Source organism: Oenanthe melanoleuca, chromosome 2 (genome assembly GCF_029582105.1).
Source record: "Oenanthe melanoleuca isolate GR-GAL-2019-014 chromosome 2, OMel1.0, whole genome shotgun sequence".
NCBI classification, from domain to species: Eukaryota; Metazoa; Chordata; class Aves; order Passeriformes; family Muscicapidae; genus Oenanthe; species Oenanthe melanoleuca.
Genome location: NC_079335.1, coordinates 118,804,345 through 118,831,313, shown reverse-complemented (window position 1 = coordinate 118,831,313; position 26,969 = coordinate 118,804,345). Strand labels below are relative to the sequence as shown.

Below are 26,969 nucleotides of genomic sequence, written 5' to 3'. Positions count from 1 at the left end.
AACTGGGCATTAACTAAAAATTTACTTAAAGAAGAACAAACAAATGTACCTAGACATCACAGCATCTGCATGAGCTTTTATTCACAGCATGGCTACAGAAATCTCTCTTCCTATACATATAAACTACAGAAAGGATGTGAAATATGAACAGTGAAAAACTAGATGAATACCAGTATTATTGGCACTTCAAAATATATGAAAATTCGAATATAAACTAAAGCAACATGGTCACAGCAGCCAGGGTAGATACCAAGGTTTTAATGCTGATATACAGAGCTGGTACAAATTCTATTTCTAGCCTTATTTCAGTTAGCTGAAATTCTTCTTCTCATCAAATACCAGTTCACAGAAGTTTTGAGTTTTTTAGATGACAGATGTGGAGAAAAAGCCCAAAAGAAAAAGCAATACTCCACCATGTGGCATTGCATGAGAACAGGCAGAAGCCTTCCTCAAGTCAGACTTTTCCAAAGCTTACACTGATTTGTAATATGAAGTGTAAAATCATAGTGGAGTAGAGCTGTCTTCATGGAATCATATTCTGACACATCTGAAAAAACAAAAAAACAAAAAACCAAACCAAACCAAAAAAAAGCCAAAAAAAACCCACCCAAAACAAAACAAAACAAACAAACAAAAAAAAAAACAAAACAAACAAAAAAAAAAAAAAAAAAAAAAAAAAAAAAAAAAACCCAAACAAACAAACAAAAAAAAAGAAAAAAAAAACCCCAAGAGACACCTACTAAATTGAGTCAATTTCACCAGAATATGAATTTGGGAGGCAAAACTCCTCTGGTTCACTCCATAACAAAGCAATTCAGGTATCTAGAATGAAATAGTCTTCTATATGTAATGACTACTTGCTCATTTAAAATATTCTATGTCATACTCCAAAAAATGAGAGAAGCATTTTTAGTGGACTGAAAATATTTAGTGAAGAGATGAGAAAGGCCTTTAAAGAAGAGCTTCAAATTTTCTTTCATTCTCAGGAAAAATTTTGAGATTTCCAAAACCTCCTTAAAACTGAATTTTTTCCTTTGCACTCTTTATGAAAAAATCCCCAGCCTTTTTTTGTTTTGTTTTGTTTTAAATCCTTCTCTCCTAGTCAATTTTCCATATATTAATTGAATTCTTTAGGCTGTTTTCCAAAGCGTGCTCCAGTGAAAAAACAAAACAAGTCTCACCATAACTAATTGCAGTAATAATTTTTCCTGGGAAAAGACATTTGCTATACTCAATTAATAGGAAGATACAAAGTTATTTGCAACAGCTTGTCTTCACATTCCTCATCATAAAATGGCACAACCACAGATTTACAGGATAAATATGAAACAGTAATGAATATGATGATGCTGGATTCTATTTGGGGATCATTTATGACAATGGTTTTGTAAACCAGACATTGAAGAGAGATAGAAATAGTCACAACACAGATGACTCCAAAACTAATCTGTGAGCATCTGCATATTTTGGTAACTACTTCAGAAACACTCCATGAGTAGAAAAATGGATATGCAAATGCATTTAAATCTGTAACATATGCATATTTTTCTCTACCTCAGAAACCTTAGAACTGTCATTCAAATATAATTCCTTTGGCCCAGAAAACTAAGAGCTCAAGATTAACTAATGTCTAGTCATAATGAAAAGACGATTTTTCAAATTATATCTGTGAAACAGGAATTGTCCTCTCAGAGAGAAAAATATGGGATTAGTAACTAGTTTAGACATAAAGCAGGTCACTTATGCTCAATTCATTTTAATGCCAAGAAAATCATATCAAAAGTAGTTATCAGCACATTCCATACATCATCAGTGCAGACTAATTTTTAGCCACAATATATGCAATTTCTTTGAAAGGCAGAGGTCCTGAACTGGGGAGTATCACAGTATCATTCTCTGGGGAGAATGTAGATATACCAGAGGTGAAGGCAAGCCCATCTTCACAAATCCATAAGCTAATCCACTGAGGCTCCATAAATAAACCAGGAATACCTATACCATCTGTGCACTTCTTGTTTTGGGTTTTTTGGGTTTGTGGCTTTTTTTCAGACAGGAGATAAATGCTTGTCCTAGGAAAATGCTTCATAAAAACTGATCATCTTTGAGCCCATGTAGAGATGACCAAAACTCTGGAGAAGAAATGAACCTTCAAACTTATATGTAATAAAATGGCACGATCCTGGAAGAGGGTCAGATGCCACTTTTTTTCTGATTATTATTCATATTTACTGATGCAGGATAAATTTGCCTTCTCTTTTAGTCCAGCTTTTAAATGTTGATTTGACTGATCCGTACAGAATTTTTAAGTTATCCAAGTGCTAACACACTTATTATAAGGAAATGAAATCACAGGCTGTGACTTGTCACTGGGAGCCTACTCATTGAAAACAAGATGACTCTGGCTTCAGCCAGCTCCCTGAATCACTGGGAGTTATTCCACACTAATTTTGACAAAATGCTTTCAATGAAATCTGGGACCACACTTGCACAGCCTGCAATTCCACTGACTGCTGCAATGTCCATCATCAGCTGGGCATGGATGTATCACAGCGAGGTCATGCCCACTGATTCTGGCTTTGCAGGTAGAACTGAAATATTATTTCTGAATGTGACCTTACCTGCAACTCAAGTCAAAGCATTTGATAGAGATCTGCTTCTTCAGTGTCCAAACTTGACAGACCCAATGTGAGCTTCCAAGCAATGCAGGACTGACAAAGCCTCTTAAACACACATTTCTGCTCACTCAATTTGTGCAGCACAATGAAATCCTGCTCTTGAATGGGACATCATATTTCCAGTGTATTGAGAATATTCTTAGAGAAGTTTCCATACACCAAATGCACCAGTGAAAGAAAACATAAAGGAAGGAGGAACATGGGTAATAATGAGCAAGAAACCTTTGAAGGGCAATAGTTATTCCTGTCTTTTTAACTCTATTCTTACTAATTATCATACAGATTTAGAGACCAAAGGTGTCAGCTTAACCTTCTACTCATATAAAATACACTAAAATAATCCATAAAAGAGGAAGGTATTGATAATGAATCTTGTAGCAAAATTCTTTCTTCTGTTTTTGAGGATTCTTTGCTACATACTAAAAACTTCTGCAGCTTCACTCACCTTCTGTACAGAAAGTTCATTTCAACTGTTTTTATAGATAGATTTCTCAAATAAGGTCATTTCCAAGTTCAACTGTCTCTGGTTGTAACAGAAACATTCTACCAGCAGTTAGAAGATCTACCAGATATTCCACAGACGTATCAGTTTGGGAAATGGGAGATCATTTTGTATTCAATCTTATGGACCAGGTGCTTTAAAATGGGAAAATTAAAGCTTATTCATTCTTTGCCTAGGACAGTTGGCTTCAGGGGAACTTGAAGTCATGGCCAGGCTGCAATTGCTTTTACTTGGTTAACATCAGGTCAGTTGAGTGGCTTGGGACAATATTTACAACTGAATTAAACCCAACTTTAACTTAATTATGTGTAAAGTTACGAAGAGCAAAAAAAAATCTTGAGCCCTTTTGGTAAGAAACTTATTTAGTGACAGTATTGGAGAAGTGCTTGATTTTCAGTCTTATTTTTGTTCACATGAATCCAGAATATACCTTCTTCTTATAAACAAAGCCTACTGAAGTCTCTCAGACTTTATTAAATATATAGAATTTCTAAAAGCTCAATAGCAGAATAGAATCAACATTTTGGTAAGAAAAATATAGGCCTTATTATAATGAAACTATTTGAGTCCTTCCATAGCCAACAGTAATGATCCTGAGAACATCAGATCCCATAACCTCTCCACAGCAAAAGCTCTGCAGTGTCTGAGGCTATCTAAGGTTGGGATGCTTCCAAAGGCAAATTGTTTACTCAGAGGCAGATTTGATCACGGCTCATGTTTTTCCAAAAGGCAGCTAGCTTGCTTAAGCCCTTTAAAAAAAAAATCCTTTCCCTAGAGCTCATCCACTGGGTTGTTTGGGCTGAGTATTTAAAGCAGCAGCAAAGTGCCAAGTCAAAACGCAAAGAATTTGTTTCTAAGAGAAGCAAGGAAAAGACAAAGAGCAAAAGTTAACGCTGCAGATTATTGCAAGCTTCAGAGAATACAAAACAATTGTTTTAGAGACAGCTAAAAATACCTTCTTGTAAGACTGCTTGCTCTTCTGCCAAAGGCATACAATACACTGAGAAACATTTGCAGAATCAAAATATTTATACTACAAAGTAGCAGCTTCTACTTTAGAAACTTATAACTGGCTAAGTTGGAACTACATTTTTCATAATACAGACAAGAGTACCAACCACAGCCATAAGTAAATATTGGCTTTGTTGCAAGTTCAATGTTAAAACAGAAAAAAAACCCCAGCAAATTCGTTCTCTAGGTCACAGTTACCTTGGTGTAACTATCAACACAGTTGTAAGGGAAAAAACAATTTTACTTTCTAACCTTCTCTGTGCTTTGTGATATGATTTGTACTAGAATGCACCTTGAAAAAAAAACAGAAGGGCTGCACATAAAAAAATGAAGTCATCTGGCCTCACAGGAAACTTTATAAATGATTGTTCTATATGCTCAAAAATCTTGTCTCAACTTAAAATTCAATATAACTCTTCATTTGTAGTCCAGGGGAACACAGAAAGTTAAAGGTTTATAGAGATCAAACTTCAGAGAAACTTTAATGGAACATGCCATGTTCAGCTCCTTTGTTAATTATAAGCATCAGAAAATCTTGTCTTTTTATGGGGAAAAACAAAGACAAGTGATTTAAATCATGATCAGAGTGAAAATTCACTTTTGAAAATCCAAGTTTTCTTGCCATATTTAGCAAATGCCAAAACAGTATTTACAGCAACATCAACAGTGCAGCTGTGAGGCTGCCAATATTGCCTCCAACTGTGTAAAACACATTTTTCTTCTGTATTTTTGTAAGTCTTTTCTTCAATTTTCCCCTTCCAAAGACTCAAGATTTAGCAAGAATTTAACACGTTGTGGTATTTGTATCACTGGAGAAACAACTTGTTCAGCAATCATTAATTGCTAGCTTCTGCGTTTATTTTTAATTGCTCTCTTTTGTTGCAACCCAAGAAAGAAAACCAAAAAATGATACAAGTGGGTGACAGCCAAACTTCTGTGCCAAAAATAAACCTGCCTCTAAGTAAAGCCAAAACAGAGATTATCGTAGGCTTTCAGAAAGGACTAATCATCAACAAAACACTTTGCACAGTTCGCTAAACTACAGTAAGCAATTCCCAGCAACAGAATGGTAAAGCAGCACAAGTGGGAAAAGAGCAAAGAGCTGAAAGCACTTCTATTGTCTGCTACTTGATTCATTAGTTGCAGCTTCAGTACTTCCCCCTGAACGTCTTCTTTATTTGATGAAAAGGCAGAACAGAGCAAGAGAAACTTTTGGTGCTACAGAGTGGTTCTATCAACTGGTGAGGCTTGACTCTGGAGATGTGTTTCCCTTCCCTAAAAGGGAAAGTGAGGTACAGTGAGTATTAAGGAGTAAGAGATGAACTCATGAGACTCAGTCTTTGGTTCATCTGCAACAGTAACTGCCTCCATCATTCTCTTCATGTTGGCATCAAAATAACTGTGCTTGCCATCCTCCTCTCCATGTCCTTCTTACCCATCCATCCAGCTTGTCCCACAAGTTGCTACATAAATATACATATATTTTATATATATATATATATATATATCCATAAAAAGGGGAAACTAGCACATAATTTCTGACTGTAAATTGTGTCCCAACCTTCAGCCTGCCTGTGTAATTTAAATACAACAGGGTGGGACTTGTGTGCCATTCTCTAGAACTGTGAACACACCAGAATACTGCCCTCAGCTGACCTTGCAGTGTTTGTAATACATTACAAACATCATCTGACCTCCCAGGCTTTGTCACAGTACAGGAGACATGGCTAGAAGAGCCAGTGTCTATGACATTGCACATAAAGCAAGTGTCAGCATCATCACTTGTAGAAACACAACAGGGACAATTCACAGTCATCCCAGGACTGCTCAGAAACTGGCTTCAAGATGAGGTACACAAGAGGATATCCTGCAGTTTCTGCTGCTACTACTGGCATTAGCTACTTAAATTCACCTTCTTGTAAGTCTTCAAAAAGTCTTAACTTGGTTCTTTATAGTGTCATAACTTTAAAATGCCTGCTATGTACTGCCATGCCATCCAGCCTATAAGCTGGTAACTTTGTACATTTGGAGCTTTAAAGAAGCATAAAAGACATTCATATAGCACAAAGTGAGCCCTAAAACAAGTATTGTCACACTTGAAATTCAAAATATGTTCAATGTGAATGGATGTTATTAGAACTTGCAAACACATCTATTGAAGTGAGCTTATAGCACCAGCATTAACACTAGAGCAAAATGTTTTATCACCTAGGACAGAGATAAAGAGCAATTTTCCACATTCATGCTGTTTACTTACAAGGCCCTCAAAGAGCTGGTTATTTGTAATCTTGTAATATAAAGGTAAATCAATATCAAAGACTAGACCATGTCACACAACAGTTCTCCCCAGAGCTCCTCACAATAGAAAAGAACTGCAACCAAAAGCACTGATACTCAAAACAAATTTATCTCTTAAGCCCCCTGGGAATTCACATGAATTTCCTAGAAACCCAAAAATAAGCCTAATCTACTCTTTTAAATTCAAGACACTGATTGCCAAAGATGGAGTTAGAGTAGCAAACATCACAACTACCAACTGTCTAATGTGTGGAACTGGAAAGCAAGATACAGAGGTGATGCATGTCTTCCTGTGATGACATTCCATGGTTCTTTTGTGCCTTGTTTTCCAGTAAAAAAGCCAGGCAGATATTGCATCTATCCCATTTCTTCTATTACTACTTTAAAAGATGCTGCCTTTCAAATTGGTGGTGCACATATGCACACAAACACCATCTGACCTAGCAGAGATGACTGTGCAATAAAGAAAAAGACATACCCATTTTGAAAACAGGGATTTATTGAAACTTATCAAAAACCTCTGAAATGTAACACAGGAAAGGCACTTCAGACTTCTGTCCTTTTCTTTTTTGCTTTGGGTTTTTCTGACAACTGAGGCAATTCACTTTCTTCAACTTCATCACAATGCTTTCTTTTCTTTTTCTTTGACTTTTTATGGTCACTTTGGTAACCACTGGAGTCACTGGTAGGCAATGCAAGTTCCTGTTCTCCAGTAGGCAATGCAAGTTCCTGTTCTCCAGTAGGCAATACAAGCTCCTGTTCTCTTTGCTTGTCCTTTTTCTTTTTCTTCTTCTTCTTTTTATCATCACATACTCCATTCACAGCATCAATGTTTTGCTCTTGTTCATTCTCCCTCTCAAGGTTACCTGTCTCATTTAAAGGCTCTTCTGTGACATTATCTTCCTCACAGTCATTCAAGCCATTTTCCTGCTGCTCAAGCTTTTCAATTTCGTCCCCATTTGTACTTTCAGTGACTGTGACAGATTTTTTGGGCCGCATGCTGTAAAGAAATATAGAAAATAAACTGGATTAGAGACATGTTAGGGCATCTCACATAGTGAAATGTCAGAAATTGCTAAAATATGTATTTACGCCAAGCAGATAAAATACAAACATTTGCTAAAAACAACAACAAATGGAGGACATGGTACTCTGTGTTACAGAGAATCATAACTTTTAATACTCTCAGGGTAATTTCTGTTACTTACTAGCTTCCTTCTTACCAAATAATAAACATTCTCTTTGGAATCTTAAATTTCTTCTCTAAAGTGCCACACAGATCATTTGATATTTCCTCATTTCTTGTGCTTCTTCATCCCCTAACTCATAATAGCACATTATGTAGTAAAGCTTTTTTGGGTTATTTTTTAAGTCATTCACAAAAACACAGAGCTAGTGTCCTATTCAGTCATATATGAGGCACACTGCTGATTTTGCCAAGCAATTACCCTACTCTAATTAAAACAAAGGTGATGCCAGAGAAGTTTTAAAAAAAGAAGAAAAAAATCCTCCACAAGAAAACACCAAATCTCCCTCCCAGCAGGTACCTCACAACCAAGAATACTAGAGAAAATGTCTAAGAAGACAAATATGGAAAGAATGCAATTAAAAACCATGGAGGTTTTCATGTCCCCAGAGGCACTGAAGACAAAATTGCTAACTTTCATTGTAAATTCACTGAAATGATCCAGAGCATCCTTCCAGATTAAAAAAAAAAAAAAAAAAAAAAAAAAAGAAAGAAACAAAAAATGCTATGAATTTGCCAGCAGGAGTCATATTATACATTTAATCAAAACCAAAACCATGTTCAAAGAAAAACATTGCTCAGTAAATGAGTATTTTAAAAGAAAAACATGAATGAACTCTTCTGAAGACAAGATCTCTTGTGAGGTGCCCTATAAATTTACAGAGGGCTAAGGAGGAAGTTGACACGTTCTCTCATCTTTGAAATTCTCACATTTCAGCAAGTATTTGTCATTTTTCAATACATATGGAGATGTTTGCATAATGTAACCACTGTCTTCAGGACTCCTGGACTGTTTGCACTTGAAAAGCCCATGCACAAAGCTACTCTTAGACACCTGGATGTGCTATTTTGGGCATGTATTATACATGCAATCAACAATTCATAGGTCAACACACTCAGATTTTTAAAGTTCAAGAAATACCTAGTTTTACTTTTTCCAGAGTAAACTTCCATTGGAGCCCTAAACAGTGGAAAGTTTAGTTTAAGACAACATCTCAATAGATAGATAGATAGATAGATAGATAGATAGATAGATATGTAGTTATACAGGCATTTGTGTAAATATAAGAAAACTGAAAGATTAAGATGTAACAAAATCACTTAGCTTGCAAAAAATGTATTAAATCAGTTAAAAATATTCTCTGTTACAGCACTGTACCTGCTTTTAGTGAGTCCTCCTCGAATGAAGAACACCCCAGCTGTATCAAAATCCAAGTGCAACACTTGAAATTTCAGTTCATCCCCTATTTTAAATCCCAGCTCTTGCCACTGTACAATGGACATGTGCTCAGGCTTAGGGATAGATGCATTGAAGCATCCATGTATCAGGCATCCAATATGACTAGGGGCCACTTTATTAATTACACCCTAAAAAAGAAAAAGAATGTTATGCAAGTTTATAGCAAAAATTTGCCCTTTCAATGCACAACCTTTAAATATATAGCTTCCTATATGGAAAGTTTTCAATAAGAGTTTATGCACAAATTATGCAGTCACTTTATGTAGCAATCAGTTAATGCTCCTTCACTAAAACCAAAGCCATTCCTGTACACTCTTCATACACTTCCTCTGAAAATAGAACTGAACTGCAAGAGAAGTCAAAACATGGGATTAAGCTGCAGTGAATACCTGAACAGATTAGGTAACTCCTTACACTACAGTGATCAACTTTGCTTTGAAACCATTTTAAGTCTGATTTACTTGCTTAAAATGCTCTTCAAGCTGGCACAGCAGTACTTAGCAGCTGAAGACAGGGAAGAGACATAAAAAGCTTCTTCACTCCATTCAGTGGGTTTCTGACACATATGCCTATGAAACCATATCCACCTTTGTTTTCCCCATAGAATTAATGACACTGAAAACTCTTCTGTTCTCTTCCCAGGAAGATGGCACACTTGTCCTGTAACACAATTATAAAGACACCAGCTGTGCTGCAAAAGGCATGACACTACAATGAATGCAAGCCAGCTCTCAACATACTTTACCCACAAGTGCTGAGCAAGGATTTTGACAAGCTTAACGCTGTTCTATGAGCCATTCACCTCCTTTACTGAAAGGCAGGCTCCCACTCGATGTCCTGCTCCTGTGCTTGAAGGAACCGAACGCTCGAGAGCATCCTAAACAATCCTGTCACTGTAACAAACGCACCTATTTGAGAATTATCTGCTCTTCAGAAAGCAGCACCGGTATGAGATACAGTTTGAATTCACTGGCAAATGTGTAATAATTATGATACAAAGCTCCAGTAATATAGTAGCAATACAGTATACCTATACAGAAACGGACAAAACAAACTACAGTAAAATGTACTAGAACAAACAACTAATAAATTGCCATGAGCTACGCATAAATGGATAAGCTAACATAAACTAAAACACGCCATCACGTAAGCCCCAGACCACTTAATAAAAAAGCCGGTCCCGTGAGACGCCAAGGCGTTCGCATACCACCAGCTTCTTCCCCTTCTTGGGGCTGAAGATGACGAAGTCCGCCTCGATGTTCAGGTGGATGAACCCCTGGTCGTCGTAGATGTCGCCGAGCTCGCCGACCACTTTGATGTTGTCGTACGCCACGGGCACTCCCTGCAGGCTGGAAGGACAGGAGGAGGGGCAGGGTCAGCGCCGGGCCGGGGCCCCGCGGCCCCGCCAGCCCGAGCGCGCCGCACCTCTGCGAGTAGCGCAGCAGCTCCGCGTCCAGCTGCGCGCGGATGCCCGAGCGCTTGCGGCCCAGGAAGCGCGGCGGCAGCGCCACGTGCCGCCGGTGCGCCGCCAGCACCAGGCACGAGCGGCGCCGCGCCGCCAGCGCCCGGGCCGCGCCGAACGACGGCGGGGCGGCGGCGGCGGGCGGCGGCAGCGCCGGGCGGGGCGGCGGCTCCCGCGGCACGGCCATGCCGCCACACACCGACACTCGGCCCGCCGGCGCGCTGCGATGGCGTCAGGCGGGCGGGCCCGGCAGTGACGGAGTTCCTGAGGGCGAGGGGACGGGCGGGGCCGGCGTGTGAGCGTGAGGGGACGGGCGAGGGGCGTGTGTTCGCGTTCAGCGGGGAGTTTCGTGCCGCAGAGACCTGCGTCATCTTTAACTCTTTCCGACTCATTTCACAACGCGGAATCACGGAATATTCTGAATTGGAAAGATCATCGAGTCCAGCTCTTGAGCGTATGGCGCGTGCGGGGATCGAACCCGCGGCGCTCGGCCCTGCCCGCAGGGAACCCCGCCGGGAGCCGCGCCGCGCTCCCGCTGGCCAATCCCAACCGGGAACCCGAACCGGGAACCCGAACCGGGAACCCGAACCGGGAACCCGAACCGGGAACCCGAACCGAACACGTGCTCCCTTAGACAGGAGATGTGTTACGGTGGCCTTGTAAATTTAAATCGCACTTGTTATAAATTACCCACCGCAATCGAGTTGGTCAATCAATAAGGCAATTTGTTAATTCGTTGATAAGGGACGGGCAAAGCAGCGCTGGGGACGCGGGGAGCCCGCGCTCCGCCAGCACCGTGGTCCGTTCTACCCCTGGTCACTGCCCCTTTATAGGAAGTTTCTTGGTGGGCTGTGACATGCCCACTGTGCTGGGGTACAAGACCGAAAAAGCCCGAACATCTTGGCTAGGGCCCAAGCAGCAGTGGCTACAAGCTCCACCAGGTCTGCACAAGGCTCAACATGTTGTCAGGTTACACTCCTAGCAAGCAGGGACAAAAAAATAAAAAAGAAAAAGCATACCTAAAAACAAAAGCCAGCAATTCACAGCAAAGTGACTTAGACAAATATAATGAAATCATTATCTTTTCCTGTGTCTCATGTCCATGCTTTACTTTAAGTTCAGTATTCTTGTTTATACTGATCCCGTGGTGTATTTCTGTAATGGCACGAATCACTGTGTAACATCTCACACAACATGTGGTGATTCAGACAAAAGACACAATGACAAATTAGTGGCGTTCTTCATATGCAGCAGTTTTAAGAATACAGAAGTTGTCTTCTGTTGCTAGACCCCAGATCCAGTTTTAGTATACGGTGAGAAATATTTAAATGCATTTAATAACCCCATACTGAGGAGAACAAAAATAAATACAAGTCCTCAAAAGGATTTGTGGTGCATTCGACACTGCAGTTACAAAGTGAGCTGCAGTATTACAAATAGAAACCTTGTCCAGTTGTAAATGATGGAATTTGCAGCAGGTTATTGAAGATTTTGTCCAGAAAAGTAACTCAGATTTCATATCCACACAAAGCAGCACAGTATGATTTTAGTTAAGACTGATTCAACTGAACTCATGCAAAACTTTGAAAAGGTGCTCTCCCATTGATGTAAATCTAATTTATATCAACTTAACTTGTTACAGTAAATGTACACTTTCCAACTGATTGAATCCACATGGGGAACTACAAAAAAAGATCATGTATCAGTTTCATTAAAGGTGTTAAAATTCCTTTTATACTGTGGAGGGCTCAGAAACACTGTTGTTTTGTGAAAACAAGCCTTACGTCAGATACCAGAAATCCTTGAACTCGCTATAAAACATTTAGTGATGCAAAAGCCTTTGAAACTACTTAAATGCTACATCACCAGAAAGTTTTCTTTGACTGAACATATTGTGAAGACAGGACATTGTTAGCTTTCACAAGTAAAACAAATGGTATAATTTGCAGTACTTTACTGCAAGTAAAGTTGGATTAGTGTGAAAGAACTGACGTAAAATGGCTTTCAGATGTCATACCAAACTCCAAAATTGAAAGAGAAAATGTCTTGAACTACTGTAATCTGTATTCCTATGTGGCTTTAGTCCTCCAAGGTATTTAATGGCTGTTGAAATTAATTTTATGTTATATGGCCTCAGCTTTCTGGAAAAAATATTGTATTTTTTATTTCAACTATTTGGATCGTATTTAAAGCTTGCAATGTGCTTTCAATCTTGGTTAAAGACCTTAAACAATAACTACATGCACTTCTATTCCTAGAAGAAATATATGTTTTATAACTCTTATTTATGAGTGGATTTAGTTTGCAATGAGAACATATAATACACTAAGGACTCCACTCAATTTTATCCAGGATAATAAAAACTTACTTTTGCTCTTAAAATAAAAACTAAGAATAAGATGGAATGACATCATGAACAAAATGTGGACCTTTGTCTTTCGCCCTGTAGTCAGGTTGGCCAAGATGGTGTCAAAATGGCTCTGTGTCTCAGGGCTTGCAACTATCCAAGGTTATCCCCATGGACTTCTGTCCAGAAAATTCCCTACAGAGGTCGAGTCTGTACTTTCTAATTGAATCTCCATTTTTCCCTGCTACTGTGCCTGGTTTTCATTACACAATGCTCTTGGGACTCCCAGATTTCCTTTCAGGCTAAAATAATCAGGAGAATTTAAATCCAAATGGTCATTAAGTCTGTGTGGTAGGCCAGAGATAATTCAAAATAGCCTGTTTGAAATCCTTCGACTGTAAATACCTGGCGTCAGCACCAGCTGTTTTTCTCTGCACATCCACACCTGTCAGGTCACACTGCTTGTGGATGCAGCATGATCTACCTGTACCAAAAGCAGTGTTGTCTTGCAGTCTTGTAGAGACTTCAGACCCATGGTATGAATTGGAGTCACTACCTCTCTGTAAAAGATACTCTGATGAAAAAAGGAATCTCATTCCAAGTGCCACCTCCTCCAGCCACAGATCACTTCTTAAAACTGTCTGGACTGTAAGACTTAAATCCTGATATCCCCACATTTATTTCTTGGCTTCTTTTTCTTCCCTAGTCGTGTATCTTTCTACTTCTTGATGTTAGCTTTCATCAGCTGACCTTTCAGCAGCACTGCAGTGAGCCTGTGTCCAAAAAGGCAGCTAAAATCAATGTCTAAAACAGCCCAGCTGTTGATATGTTTGCCAAATCCCATAGTGGCTGATAAGACTGTCCTGAGCCTGTTTTTCTCTAGAGGTCAGGTTGCAAGTAACAATGGGGACCAAACCCAAGAGCTGCATTCTGTTCCTTTTCTGTTCTCTTCACTGCTGTTCTTCTTCTTCTTCCTGTTTTATCTGGGTTTGTCTTGTTTTCTCTGTGAAAGGAAGGCCAGATTCCAAAAAGGAGATTCCTTGGCAACCACAACTTCAGCTCCTCTCAGCTGGTCTTTTCTGCCCATACAGTCACTGCCATCTTGCATCCAAGATAGAAAGTTCATCCAATTGCTTATTGATGCTCTGTTGTGGAAGGTGCAACTCATTCATTCTGAGGGTGGCCTTCATCCAGCCTTAAAGTCTTGGAAGTCTTGGAAAGGTTGGAAATGGTACAAAACTTTTGCTCTGGATTTTTTTTTTTTTAATATTTTAGTTGGCTTCTCCTTTTTAATTTTTAAACCTACAGTATTTCTAATGACAGTTCTTGCTGTCATACTTAGAAGGAAGAATCAGTACTCAAACTCTCCGTTTTGTTTTTAAAGTTATGTGGTGATAGGTGTGCTTCAGTATCTTTGACCCTCATGTCAAATAGAGACTAATCCTAGCATTGAGGTCATTGAGAACTAAGCATCTAAATGCCACTGAGGATTGTCAGCTTGTTGTCCTATATATGGAATTCTGTTAGGCTAGTTTTGTGGAAGTTATTTTTGAGAGGGTGACCATTCAATTACATATAAAATCTATCAGTGTAAAGGGTTAGCTGAAGTTAACAACAGTTACAGTAGTAAAGGTGAGAGGAATAACTGTCAGGCAAGCATTAATTTGAGCAAATACAGGATGATAAGATGAAACTTACCAAAAGAAGGTAGATAATCCTGAAAGGGTATCAGGACTCTCTTTATTTGTAGTTAAACAAGATGTACCAAATGCTGAAAGTCCACCAGATGGCACACAAAAGCCTTGGTACAGAAAAGTGCTGTTGTCCAAGGGAACAAGAGGAACTGCATGCCTGGCTGAAAATTTAATCTGTGTTACACTATGCAGACTCTGCTTTGTTTTGTCAGCAATTAGTAGGTCAATCTCTAATAGCTAGGAAATGACTTAGAAAAACATTAAGGGAAAGAAATGCGATAAGACAGCAATTATGTTAATTTCTTTCAGCTAATAATTTGTCTTGATTTGTAGTGACATTGATGATGCAAGGACAAGGAGCGGTTGGATTGAGTACAGAGCAGGGTCACGAAGATGATCAGAGGGCTGGAGCACCTCTCTGTGAAGACAGACAGGGAATTATTCAGGCTGTAGAAGAGAAGACTCCAGGGAGAACTTACAGCACCTTCCAGTACCTAAAGGGGACTTACAAGAGAGCTGAAGAGGGGCTTTTCACAAGGGCATGGAGTGGTGGAGGAATGGCTTCAAACTCAAAAGGAGTGATCTTAGATTAGATATGAGGAAGAAGTTCTTCCTTGTTAGGGTGATGAGGCACTGAAACATGGTACCCACAAAAAGTGTGAATGTCCTTTCCCTGAAAGTGTTCAAGGCAGATTGCATGGGACTTTGAACCAATCAAAGGAATTCCTCCCCACAGCAGGAGGAGTTGTTGCTAGACAATGTTTCAGGTATCTTCCATCCAAACTATTCTATGATTCTATTCTTGGGATGGACATCTTCCACCAGTTGGGGGTTGAGTAGATTTGCCTTTGGCCCTTGATTCTCTAAGTAGGTTATTGCCTGCTGGGAATGACTGATACAGCTGGGGATCACTCTTGTGGAGTTATAAACCTTGTCTATAAAATATTACTGAAAGACCTGTGTTCAGATAGCTCCCTGGCCTTATATCTGTAGAAATAAGGAACCTGATGGAGGATGCCTGATGCTGACTGTGGTGCCCCTCTCCAGCTCTACTTGAAGGCATAGTTTCAATCACAGAGACATCATGACCTGTGGAGGTCTGGCTGTTGGTCTAATGCTGAAACTCTCCTGTGTGTTTCCAGCCAGTGAGTGAAGTGTTGATAGTGGATTAAATAGTATGATAACATGGCCTTTCTCGTAGAAACAAGAGATGATGTTGCCACAGAAACAAGAGAGGAAAGCAGCTTGTGCCACTGTAAGAATAGTCAGGCTTTTCTACAGCACTGTGAGTGCTTCTGGTGAATGATGCTAACAAATGAGATGGATGCTCAGGTTGTAAATGGGGTAAATGAGGTGTCTCTTGACAATCTGTCTGTGCTATTTTGCAGTTTATACTCTGAGAAACTTCTGGCAACCTTTTACTCTGGTGTTTTTAAAATTGTCAGGAAAGATGGGAATTAAGGATCCATAGGGGATTGCCTCCAGAAAAGTCAGCTGCTATTCATTTTAAGAGTAGAAAATGTCTTTTTGTCATCCTGTTTTATGACTCCTATACTTCTTCCAGATACTGCAAAAGACAAAATAATCTGGTTCTATTAGTAATAGCCTGCTCTGTCTTTTCAGTGCTCCTCATATCCTAAGCCCTGTTACAAAAAGAATTGTGATGACATTTATAAATGAAATGAAGAACAATGAGGCAGTTATACTTTAATCCTTTCTTGCACAGTGCTATTTCTGTTTTTATTTTTTTTAACGGAAAACTGTTAATCCTTCTGGCCTGGAAAACAGGTCCCAGATCTGGGGAGTTTGCCATTCCAGAGAGGTCCAAAGTTATCATCCATTTGAAAGAAAGATAGCTGATTATATCTCTTAGGCTACTTTCAAGCCTACAGTCTGATTTTTATAAGTGAATTTCAGGAGGCTTGACATTTGAGAAGTATTAAAAACAAGAATAAAGAACTCAGTTATGTGGTTTTTTTTTTAAATTTTATCTACAGACTTTAGCATGTAGATTATTATTAACTGTAAGGGTAACACATTTATCTGGGGGATTTTTGTCTGTATTTTCTTCTGCAGTTAAACATTCTTTTGTATTGATAGACTAGAAAAGTTGAAGCTTTTGCTCCAAATGTAATGGAAATGAGAGACAATTCTTTTCAGAGTTAAAAAATGGGATTAGTTTTAGTCTCCTAAGTCTTAGTCTATGGTTTTGTTTTGGATCAAATATGGACTTGTTTGGATAATATCAAAACAATTGTTCTTGTTGTATTTCCATCCTACGAGAATGGAAAAAAAATCTCCAATCTGATGGGGCTTCTGTTTTCACATTGCAAGCCAAAGAGGCTGAGTAATCATTATAGCATTTGCCTGTTTATCCTGTTTATTTTCAGGAACCACTGAGATTCCTTTTCCAGGAATATCTCAAAGATAAGCTTTTAATTATTTTAATCAGTGCTTTGTACATGAAGAAATTATTCCTAAAGCTCTTCTTAAAGATAAGATTAAAGAAAAAGGCATCAGTGAAAAAAAATCATAGATTTATTATTTTTCTGCTGCCCTTCTCAGGTTATGAATACTACTTTAGAAAGTCTGTAATATAATTTATTTTCTTAGAGGAGCTGGGCCTCTACCAATAGCAGCACTATCTACCCTCAGAAAAATAAAGGGTAGTAGTCATTATTTTGAGTGGATACTGAAGAGTTTGACTGTCAACTTTTGCATTTGAGCACAGAAGCTCTGGGTGCTCAAGCAAATGCACCTTCAGTAGATTAGGTAAGCTCCAGTGTGCTGTGCCTTATCTTGAAAACTGTTAGTGTCTCACCAATGAATAAATCAGTGCTAGGTATCACTTGATGCCTGAATGGTCACTGAATATCAAGGAAAAAAATAAGGTAGTGCAATTTTTGGGCGATTTTCAAGTTGTCCTAATTTAAAGAGAAAATCTTCTATTCCTGTTCAACTTTCTGCTGAATTCTTGGTTTAGTTTAGTATGTCCCGTTCTCATTTACCAGGTTCAATTGCTTACTATCACATCCACCCCCTCCATGTAAAAACCCCAAGATTTCAGAAGTCATAGTAATAATAAAAAAACTGAGACTGACCAACCAACCAAAAACCACCACCACCTCCCTCCCCCCCCAAAAAAAAAAACTCCTACCCACAAACCAAAACCATCCAATAACAGAAAAAAGCCATGAGTGTCAGGGACTTTTCTGTGAGAAACAATCTTAATGTTCCCTACACTGGTGAAAGTAGGAAAAAAAAAATGAATGAGGTGTGGACAAAATCCTGCTCTCAGATTCTCTTTTCACTTACCCAAATCACTTAAGAGTATGAGAAATTTCCTCTGCTTAGGTGGTGATGGAGGAGGGAAGCAGCAACACCCAAACCTGAGAGAAACTGCAGCAAGCCGACAGCCAAATTCAAGGGTTTCAGCTGGCTGTGCTAGTCAGTGTCTCCCAGAGCAGTGATTCTTTTCAAGCTCCTCTGTGCAGTAAATCATTCTTACTTCATTCTGACAGAAGAGGGCCTCGCAGTGTAACCTTAAGTGAGACAGTGACGCTGCTGAGAAATCAGAATGGGAGCTTTCAGGGTGAGCAAAATGGGCTCTTGCTGTCCAGATATGGTTCAGGTGGTAGGACCCTGAAGTCCTCTTGAAGCAGCCTGAGTTTTTAAGCTCTCAGTTCTTTAACAGATTACTGATTAATGGTAAAAATTCTGGATTAGGAAACATGTTTCCTCTGGAGAGCCAAAGTTTACCCCTTTCTCCACAATTGGCCAAATATCTAAATAAACTTTGGATTCCACTCTGAGAGCAAGGCTCCTGTTTGCATCTCCCCATAGCTGATAAATATCAGAATTTAGTGCCTTTTAATGCTGGACTTACCAGTGGAATTTAACATAAATTGCGATTACTCTCAGTTTGAGTCCATGTTCACCATCTCCATTGAGGATTTTGAAGAAAATGCAGACCTGTTGTCAAACTGGAGTTCACTAGGACAACCAGGCTCAAGTGGAACTCCAGAGAAGTGGTATGAGGACCTTGTGAGTGCTCCCAGCTTCTCCTTGGCCAGATGAGCCAGGTGTGGTGCCTCTCCAGGGCAGCACGGTGGTGGCAGCCAGACTGGCCAGCTGGAGGCAGCTGTGAAACATGAAAGCCTCAGGGTCCACAACACTGAAACCCATGCTGAGGCCTGTTTCTAATCTCTTGCTGATGAGCTATCCAAGAAGTTAAGTAATCTGGCTAAACCAGGACTGAGCTCTTTCTCTGTAAGTGGAATCACTTCTGCAGTGACCCCCAGGGCAATCAGTGGGGCAGTCAGTGGTTGTCATTTGGAAAAATACACTGTTTTGGTTTTGGTGGGTTTTTCTGGTTTTGTTTTTTGTTTGTTTTGTTTTGCTTTTTTAATTTTGTGTTTGTTTTTACTCTGTTTTCATTCTGTGTCTCAGAAGAGAAGGCAAGATGTCCACATTAGTGTTGAAAATCTTTGGACCATCTCTAGCGATGCCTGCATACAGGAGAAAATGAACAGATCTCCCTGGCAGCCCCCTCACTGCTGGGCTGTGTGCATCCCTGCAAAAAGGACAGCTTGGGGTGTCTTTGTCTTCTTCCCTTTTTGCTAGTTTTCACTTGGCAGAATGATGAAAAAAGTTCTGTAATTTTCCACCACAACTGCATTCCAATGGATGTATGGGTTATTCGAACATACAGTATAATTTTCCTGGTAAGTCACTGCTATTTCTACCTTTTATTTATTTATTTACCTTTACTGGACAGGTATATTTTTGATTTTGCCTGTGCAAACTCATTCTGTTGGATGAGCTGTCTCATGCAGGTTTATAGATTGAGAATAAACTTTGTGCTTGTCACACACTTTCTGTAGGAAATAATACATATGTTTATATGAAAAAGGATTTATAGTTCTTAGATTTATAAAGAGAACCTGAGTCTGCCAAGTTATGAAATTTTATTTGCAAATAAATGTTCTACTTAAGTGTTCTTAAGACATCAGTATAAACATTGGAAATGTAAATGCCAAAGAAATGAGTGCCATCAAAGAAGGAAATTTTAAATTAAATTCTTAGTTCCCAAAAAAATGCGTTGTTTTGACAGAACGTCCTCTCTTTGCCAGTAAGCTGGGGGGTATCTGTAATGTTTCCATTCCTTGATAGAACCAATATATATTGTGGAAGTCCCCAAAATGTCCATTTACTTAAAATCAAAAGTAAATACTTCCAAACAAACCTGCAGTGTTCAAACATGACCCTTTTTGGGGGGTTAAGAGCAGTGTATTTGAGGAAACCATTAAAAGGAGTCATCTTAAAGGCTTGCAGGTATTGCAGACTATAAATGTAGGTGTTGTGAGGGGGAAGGATGGTGCAGTCTGTCTTGTAGGAGTGTGCAGGCAAGGCAGCTGTGATTGCTCTGACTGATGGAAGTGGGCATTTTTCACTATTGGGTGCTAATGGAAAGGTGGGGAGAAAGCAGTAAAAATCCCTTTGTTTGTCTCTTTCCTTTTTTTATCCTTCAATAGATCTGTACTTATAAAATTCATTTATTCTGATTGATCACTTCTGCGCCTGCACATCCACTTACTATTTTTTGCAATGTTCAGGGCAATGCAGGTTAAGGCTCTGATTCTCATACTGACACTGCAACAAAAATAGGTATTAATCATTGGACTTGTCTGAGTGTTAGTCTGCCATTACAAAAGAATCCTTGTTTGAGACAGTTGTCCAGGTTTAACTTTAAAAATAAATCACAGTTCAGTTGCGCTCAGTGGAAGCAGTTTCTTAAGCATACCTTTAAATATGGCCCTCAAAAGAGACATTAATTTTGCTTTTGAGAAGCTGAACCCCCAAGGTACAGGGACATAAAATGGACATAATACCTTTTGTTTACTTTCAAGTATTCTTCAATATTTTTTCTGTTTGTGGGATTTTCAAACCAAATATTGATTGTAATACTATAGGGCATTGGGGAGTCACAAGTGTATGACAAAAAAACAATAAATTGAACGCACGAAAAATTGTTACAATGGAAGCGAAGAACTTAAAGATATGTTGAACAAAACTACATTAGTGGGATTTTTTTTTCTTTTGGATTTGGATTTGCTTTGTTGTTTTTTTTTTTTTTTTTTCTGGGGGGTGTTATGGTTTGGGTTTTTTGGTCTGCCATTAAAGGTATGATGTGTCAGTACATCATTAAACCCTTAAGGCCTTTCTTCTCAGAGGTTTTCTTTCCAAATTTTCCAATCTTGCAACAGAGATGCAACTGGCTCCTTTGTGCCTACACCATCTCATCATTGCAGCTGTAGAATTATACAGAGTTAAGACTGTTGCAACATTTTCTTGAAAGACAAATTGCCACAAATTAATATTTATATATCCTTGAAGCTGTTTTGTTGGATGCTCATTCTGGCTCCGTTACTTGCCAAGAGACTGTTTTGACTCAAGTACATAGCATAGACTGAAAAAGCTAGCTTGTATCCTAAGAGGGGGAAGAAAGGTCATTCCCTGTTGAGCAAACCATTTAGCATAAGGGAAACATCTTTCTTTTGACAGATGGGATTGCAGTCCCTGCATAGTCTTCCAGTTTTGTTTGACAGCTGGCTTTGAAAGCTGGCAAGAGCAGAGGTCTGTCTGTGTCGAGCTAGGCGCGAGTTTGAAGCAGTGTAGATGTGCCTGTGCCTCACAATGCATTCCTGTTCATGACCTGCGGCGTGCAAGAGCCATGCATTCGTGTGTTTCATGTTTTCTGTGTGTTCATGCTTGTCAGCCCCACCTCCCAGCATGGCCAAGCTGCTCAGGTCAGGGGTGCCTCAGTAATTCAACTTCAGTGTGACTCGCTCTGTGTCTGGGTTTGCAGAATTCCTTATGGCACAGTGTAAACATTTTAAGACTCTAGGTATTTATGCATCAGTGTTAAACTTGTCAGCCTGCAAGAAATTCACACGAGATCTGTTTTTCCATTGATGGAAATCAGGGAAGAAGATGGATTCTAAAATATAAAATAATTCCTTATTTTCTTCATTACTCCTACAGGTAAAATAGGCTCTTTGACTGACAAAAAACTGGGAGAGAAAACTAAGACAGTATGAATTTTTATTCAATTTTAATATCCTTGTAGGATCAAGATTAGTTTAAAGCAGTCAAGGAGAGATGAGAACTCTTTGCCTGCTAACTGTTGGTCCAATGTAACTTTGGTAAGGCAGGGATGAATGGGGTAAGAAGTTAAAGATACTGACATAATTCCTATGGACAGGATAGACAGAGTAAGTTTACATGAGAAAATTTTAAAGGGTTTAGGAAAAAAAATATGTACATATATATAGTCTGGAAATTTGCCCCACAGTGAAGGAATTTAAGAAGTTAACCCAAAATTAGGTTAAGAAATTACTTGTTCCCAGTTTGTCCCAGGCTCCTTAATTTAGCAGACAATAGCATAGTGAGAGCCAGTGCCTGGGAAATCTGCACAGAAAAAAATTACTTTAAAGTGGGAAATTTTGTGCTAATTGGAGTGAGGGAAGTGATAGATTACGTCTATTGGTGGAAAAATATATGTTGCTTTCAAAGATGTTATATAATTGATAAAAGGATTATCAGGTGAAGTATCGTGTCTTGTGCTATACAGAAGGAAAAATTAATTATAAAATCTATCCAAGTATTTCTTCATGTTTGAATATCTTAATTTACAAATTCAGCTGTTTTCTTCATAGTTTTATAAGTTATTTATAGCAAGCATAAAGTAAAAGCAAAACACTCTATTGCATAAATACAATCATGCAGAATCCCATGCCTTCTAGATCCAGAACACTTGGACCATTTTAAGATCTCTGCTGCTGCCACCAAAGTGTGGATATAAATATTAGCCTATAGTTCTTGTGGAACAGTGTGTAATAGTTAGAAAACGAGTTCTGACACATACTTTTCCATGGTGCTACACAGTTAATAAATAGTCCTCAGAAATACTAGGTATCAGCATTCCTGGAGTTTATGTAGTGATATCAGTAATGTAGCAACCATAGGAATATAGTAGTGTCAGTCTGCATGTTTGGACTTAATGATTTAGATTCAGGTTTGCCTTGTTTGCAATCTCACCATAAAATGAAGGCAATGACCAGTGTTTCCTTTCCCTGGGCAAGAAAGGTAAGATTTGATTCAATGCTAAACACTTTAAAGGATGCAGCTGCATTTTAACAGAAGAGAAAAGATAAGGGTAAATATAAGACACAATTTCCTAGCTTGAACCAGCATGAGGTGGGAGGGAGAGAAAATAGAGTTTACCTAATGGTGTGGGAGAGGAGCTGAACAAGTTTGTGGTCCTGGTAACATAATTTGATTTGTTTTACACTAGCTACTTGCCATGGGGCGCAGGAAGGAGGGTAGGAAATCCTAATGGTTCATAGATCTTTTAAATGTATGTAAGGGTGTATCTTAAGGGTGCAGAAGGAAGTTGTGTTGACTCCTAAACCTGGTTTATATCAGCAGAATTATCTGCAGCTTTCCAGTTGTATTTATGGTGCCTCTTTGTCCCTGCCTTCCTAGGATAATCCTAGGAAATCCTAGGAATAATTGCACATTATGCCAGTTCATGTGAACAGATGTTTTCAATATGCGTATGAAATTATTTTTAATTAATGTACTTGGTCAACCTGTTCAAAATGCCATAACTGCATCTATTTTTAGGACATTTTGCAGTTTATGGCAGGATTTTAAATTAATTTCAGAGTGATGTCTGTAAAAGAAAACCAAAACCCAGAACAAACTTTCTACTTAGATGTGGAAGTCACTCTAGCAGCCTGCTATGTCTTGTGGTTAAGAACATAAAAGATGCCTTGCAGCAAATCAAACACAGTGTAAGGGGAAAAAAACAAAAAACCTGCCACTTCTATTTATGCTGGGAGCTCGTTTGAGGGAACCACAGAGCAACTGTGAGGGTGCCCTGCACAGCTTATTGTTGGTTCTCTGGCAGAAGTAGGTGTCTCTACTGTGTCTTCAGTGTTTCTTTGACTGTTTTGATGAGAGGTGGCAAGAGAGACCCTGGTACAGCCCTCTGGACTTTTTGCTCCAAGTCAAAGCTGCTTCTTTCTGTAGCAGAACAAAAATTTCTTAGCCAAGCAGGTCTCTCCGGGCACACACTTTCTGCTGAAATTCAGCTGCTGTTTAATCTCATCTAGTTCTTTTTTTTCCTTTAAAACACCAAGTTGCATTCTCATCATTTTTTAATTAGGAGTAAAAAGACCTTTCTGAGCAAACTTCCCAAGGTTCATAGGCTGATGATACTAAATTAGGATGAGTTTAGCATCTTTACTCCAATCAAATTGTATTTTATCAAAAATATTCTGCTACTTTATCCTTTTTTTTTTTTTTTTTCTCTGCCCCCTGGCAGCTCCAAGTCTGTCTGGTTAGCCCTGTACAAGTTCTAAAAATATTGTCTAAAATATTCTTTATTTCTAGATATTCTTTATTATATATATTCTTTAAAAGGTTCTTTAAAATCTGTCTGCAGATGCATGTACAACAGCTTTGGTTGTACATGTTGGCTGTCTATGTTGGAGGTTTATGATGAAGCTAAAGGTGTCACTTCGATAAAGAAAAGGAAAGCTAGATAGAACCATTTTAGGCAGGAAGATTATGCAGTAATATCTGCAGTGACATGGTAGTGTAATACCAGTCTGCTTTTAGATATTTCTAAGCATTTAATTATAAGAGGCTCCTTTTAACTCCTTAACCTGTCTGGGACTGGGATCTGAAAGGATTAAAAATGGCTTAAACCATGAGACTCTTTTCACTGTATCTTTAAAATCACACTGTCAGGGAAATTTTTTTTTATATAAGCATGACTGTTTGTGATTATGGCTTAATGTATATCAATTTCCTATTGAATGTGGCCTGCTTCACTCTTTTTCATACCTCTCTAGACCATCTGAAGGGAAATTCATATGTCCTAATACAACAAATATATGTTGAAGATTGTGCAAGACAGAGATTTAAAGCATAGCATACACACTTTTCTGCACAGTTTGCAATAAGCACTGCTGATTGTTGTAAATTCAAAACGTGTTTCTCATCAGCTGAGGTTCAATGAAATGCAAAGTATAGCAGAAAATACAGCCTAAGGTATTATACATCAAGGAATTACCAGCTAATTCCTCTGCACAAAGTTCAATAAGTTCACTCTTCCTTCAGGAAGAGTGTTGCTTGACCTAGTAAATAACAGCTGAATATCTCAGAGAGAATCTAAGCCAGCATCTGATTTTACAGCAGCATGAATCAGACAACAGTGTCAACAGCAGTACATGTTTCATCCTATTTAGATCGAAAAGGACTTGGGTGCCCAGCCTTAAGGCTGTTGGTGTAGTTACATTGGCTGGTCATAGCCTGAAAAGTGAAAGTTTTGTTTTTCATGCAGTTGGATATATGGAATGAATGTCCTCTCATCTGTACCAGTAACAAAAACATACAGAGAATGTTTCCATTACAGTTGAATTCTGTATGTAATTATGGAACAAAACCATTAAACAAAGTGAAACTTTTCCCAGAATTCCCCTACCACATGCACATATTGTGGTAATTTACTCTGAATTTAAGAATTCTGATCCTCTTTTTATGTCTCAAGTAGGAACACTCTTTGTCACATTTGTTCCCAAGCCTTTTTAATTACAGATTTGCATTTTCAAGGCTTTTATTTATTCAGGGACCAGCCAGCTTTTTCTACATTCTACAAGCTTGGCACCAAAAGAAGGAATAAACCCTATCGATTGGATTTGGGGCCCAGATCTCTTCTCTCTCCTTCCAGCACCTCTGTGAGCAGACATGGTGTGGTGGTATTTCATAATTTACAGCAGGGCTTCAGATATTATGAACTTAGAGAATTTGTCCTCATTTCCTTTCCAAAGTATGAGGAAGTGACTGTTGTTCTGAACTACTGTGTTGGGTATAGAAGAATCACCTATTTCCCTGCACTATCTCATACTTTCATTAACGTTCCAGGAAATTAGGTTTGTGATGAATAACTGTGTGATGTTAGGGTGATGTTATGGTCAATAACACCTCATTCCTGAGCAGATTTTGACCTGCAGTTCCAAACTACTCCACAATCTGAAGCTACCATCCCTGGTCCTGAGATGTCACAAGAGGCTCTGGTGAACTGTGATATTATAACTGTGCTATGGAGCTAGTGATGGGGGGATTTTTGAGTAATTTGAAAATTTGCTGTTGATTTTATTTTACAAAGCCCTTTTACTTTTTGTTGGTTGGCTGGTTGGTTGGTTGGTGGTTTTTTTTCTGAGGCAACAAGGAAAGGAAAGTTACAGAACCACCTCCGCAGGTTGTATGTTCAATGTGCATTGTTCAACATATGTAAATCTCTGCACCCATTTATACCATGGTCCTGCCTTGGCAGGTTGTGTTCAGAGTTGCAGCAACAATGTTCCCATAAGAGGCACATACTGGGGACAGATTTATCTCATGCTTCCTACTGCAAAGAAAGAGAAGTATCAGGCTGAAGGGACAATGGCACCTATAAAGAAAACAAACAATCTGCAACATAGTGAAGGAGACAGTTTAAAGTCTGGTAGTACCTGGAAAGGGGAGTACCTCCTAGTTACTTTGCTATGACAATATCTGTATTCTTTATGAACCTGAACAGTCTCATTAGCAATTTCTAAGAGATGTAATAAATACTAGTATATCAGGGTCTCTGAGAAAATTCAAAAGCTCTTTTGGACAGTAGGTAAGTGAAGAGAAGCTTTATAAGGTGGATCATTTTTTGACTCATAAACTTAGGCATCCAACTAGTTATCTTGGAGTTTAAGTGAGAGGCTTAAATTGCAGTGAAGATGTTCCCCATGTTGTAATTAGATGGGAAAACCCCTTAAAGACTTCAAAAATTCTAAGATAGTAAATTTAAGGATTATTTTATGCCATATAGATTCATAAAACAATTTAATGTAATTTATAGAGGTTTTTATGGCATGCTTTGAACATTTATAGGGTTCTATTCATACCTGCCTGGGAACATGGGTATGAATCATCAAATGTTGTCAGTCATCAGTGATGCTCACATCTGAAATTCATGTTGATGTGCTGGGCAATACTGCAAAGTCATAGACTCACTATGTAACATATGAGTGATTTTATTATTATTATTATTATTATTATTATTATTATTATTATTATTATTAATGTTTTAAATGTTCTGTTATGGATGATATCTTCCATTTTTCATGGCTGTACAAACCACTAGGTTCGACAATAAAGTTTGGGGTCAGTAAAAGCTGCATTCCTGCTGCTTTAACATACTCCCAGACATTGTTGTTGATGTGAAGAATTACCAGCAATTTCTTGACCATGACTTTTTCAGCTTTCTTTTTTTTCCCTTCTGAGCTTGCTTCACTGTTTTAGAAACTTCTCAGTGCTAAACTGCAAGCATGACAGTTCAGCTTTGCAAGATTTTTCTTGCAAGAAAAGAAACCCAAAAGATCTCTCTA

The 26,969-nt window shown here is 38.7% G+C and overlaps 1 protein-coding gene across 1 annotated transcript; it reads right to left on the bottom strand.

Moving 5' to 3' along the window:
* Positions 1-6,964: 6,964 nt before the first annotated feature.
* On the bottom strand, positions 6,965-10,639 carry POLR1F (RNA polymerase I subunit F). The gene is made up of 4 exons (XM_056483869.1): positions 10,398-10,639; positions 10,180-10,321; positions 8,892-9,100; positions 6,965-7,486 (listed from the first exon to the last, which is right to left on the bottom strand). The coding sequence occupies exons 1-4, from the start codon at positions 10,619-10,621 to the stop codon at positions 7,033-7,035; spliced, it is 1,029 nt and encodes a 342-aa protein (XP_056339844.1). The 5' UTR covers positions 10,622-10,639; the 3' UTR covers positions 6,965-7,032.
* Between the last annotated feature and the right edge of the window lie 16,330 nt (positions 10,640-26,969).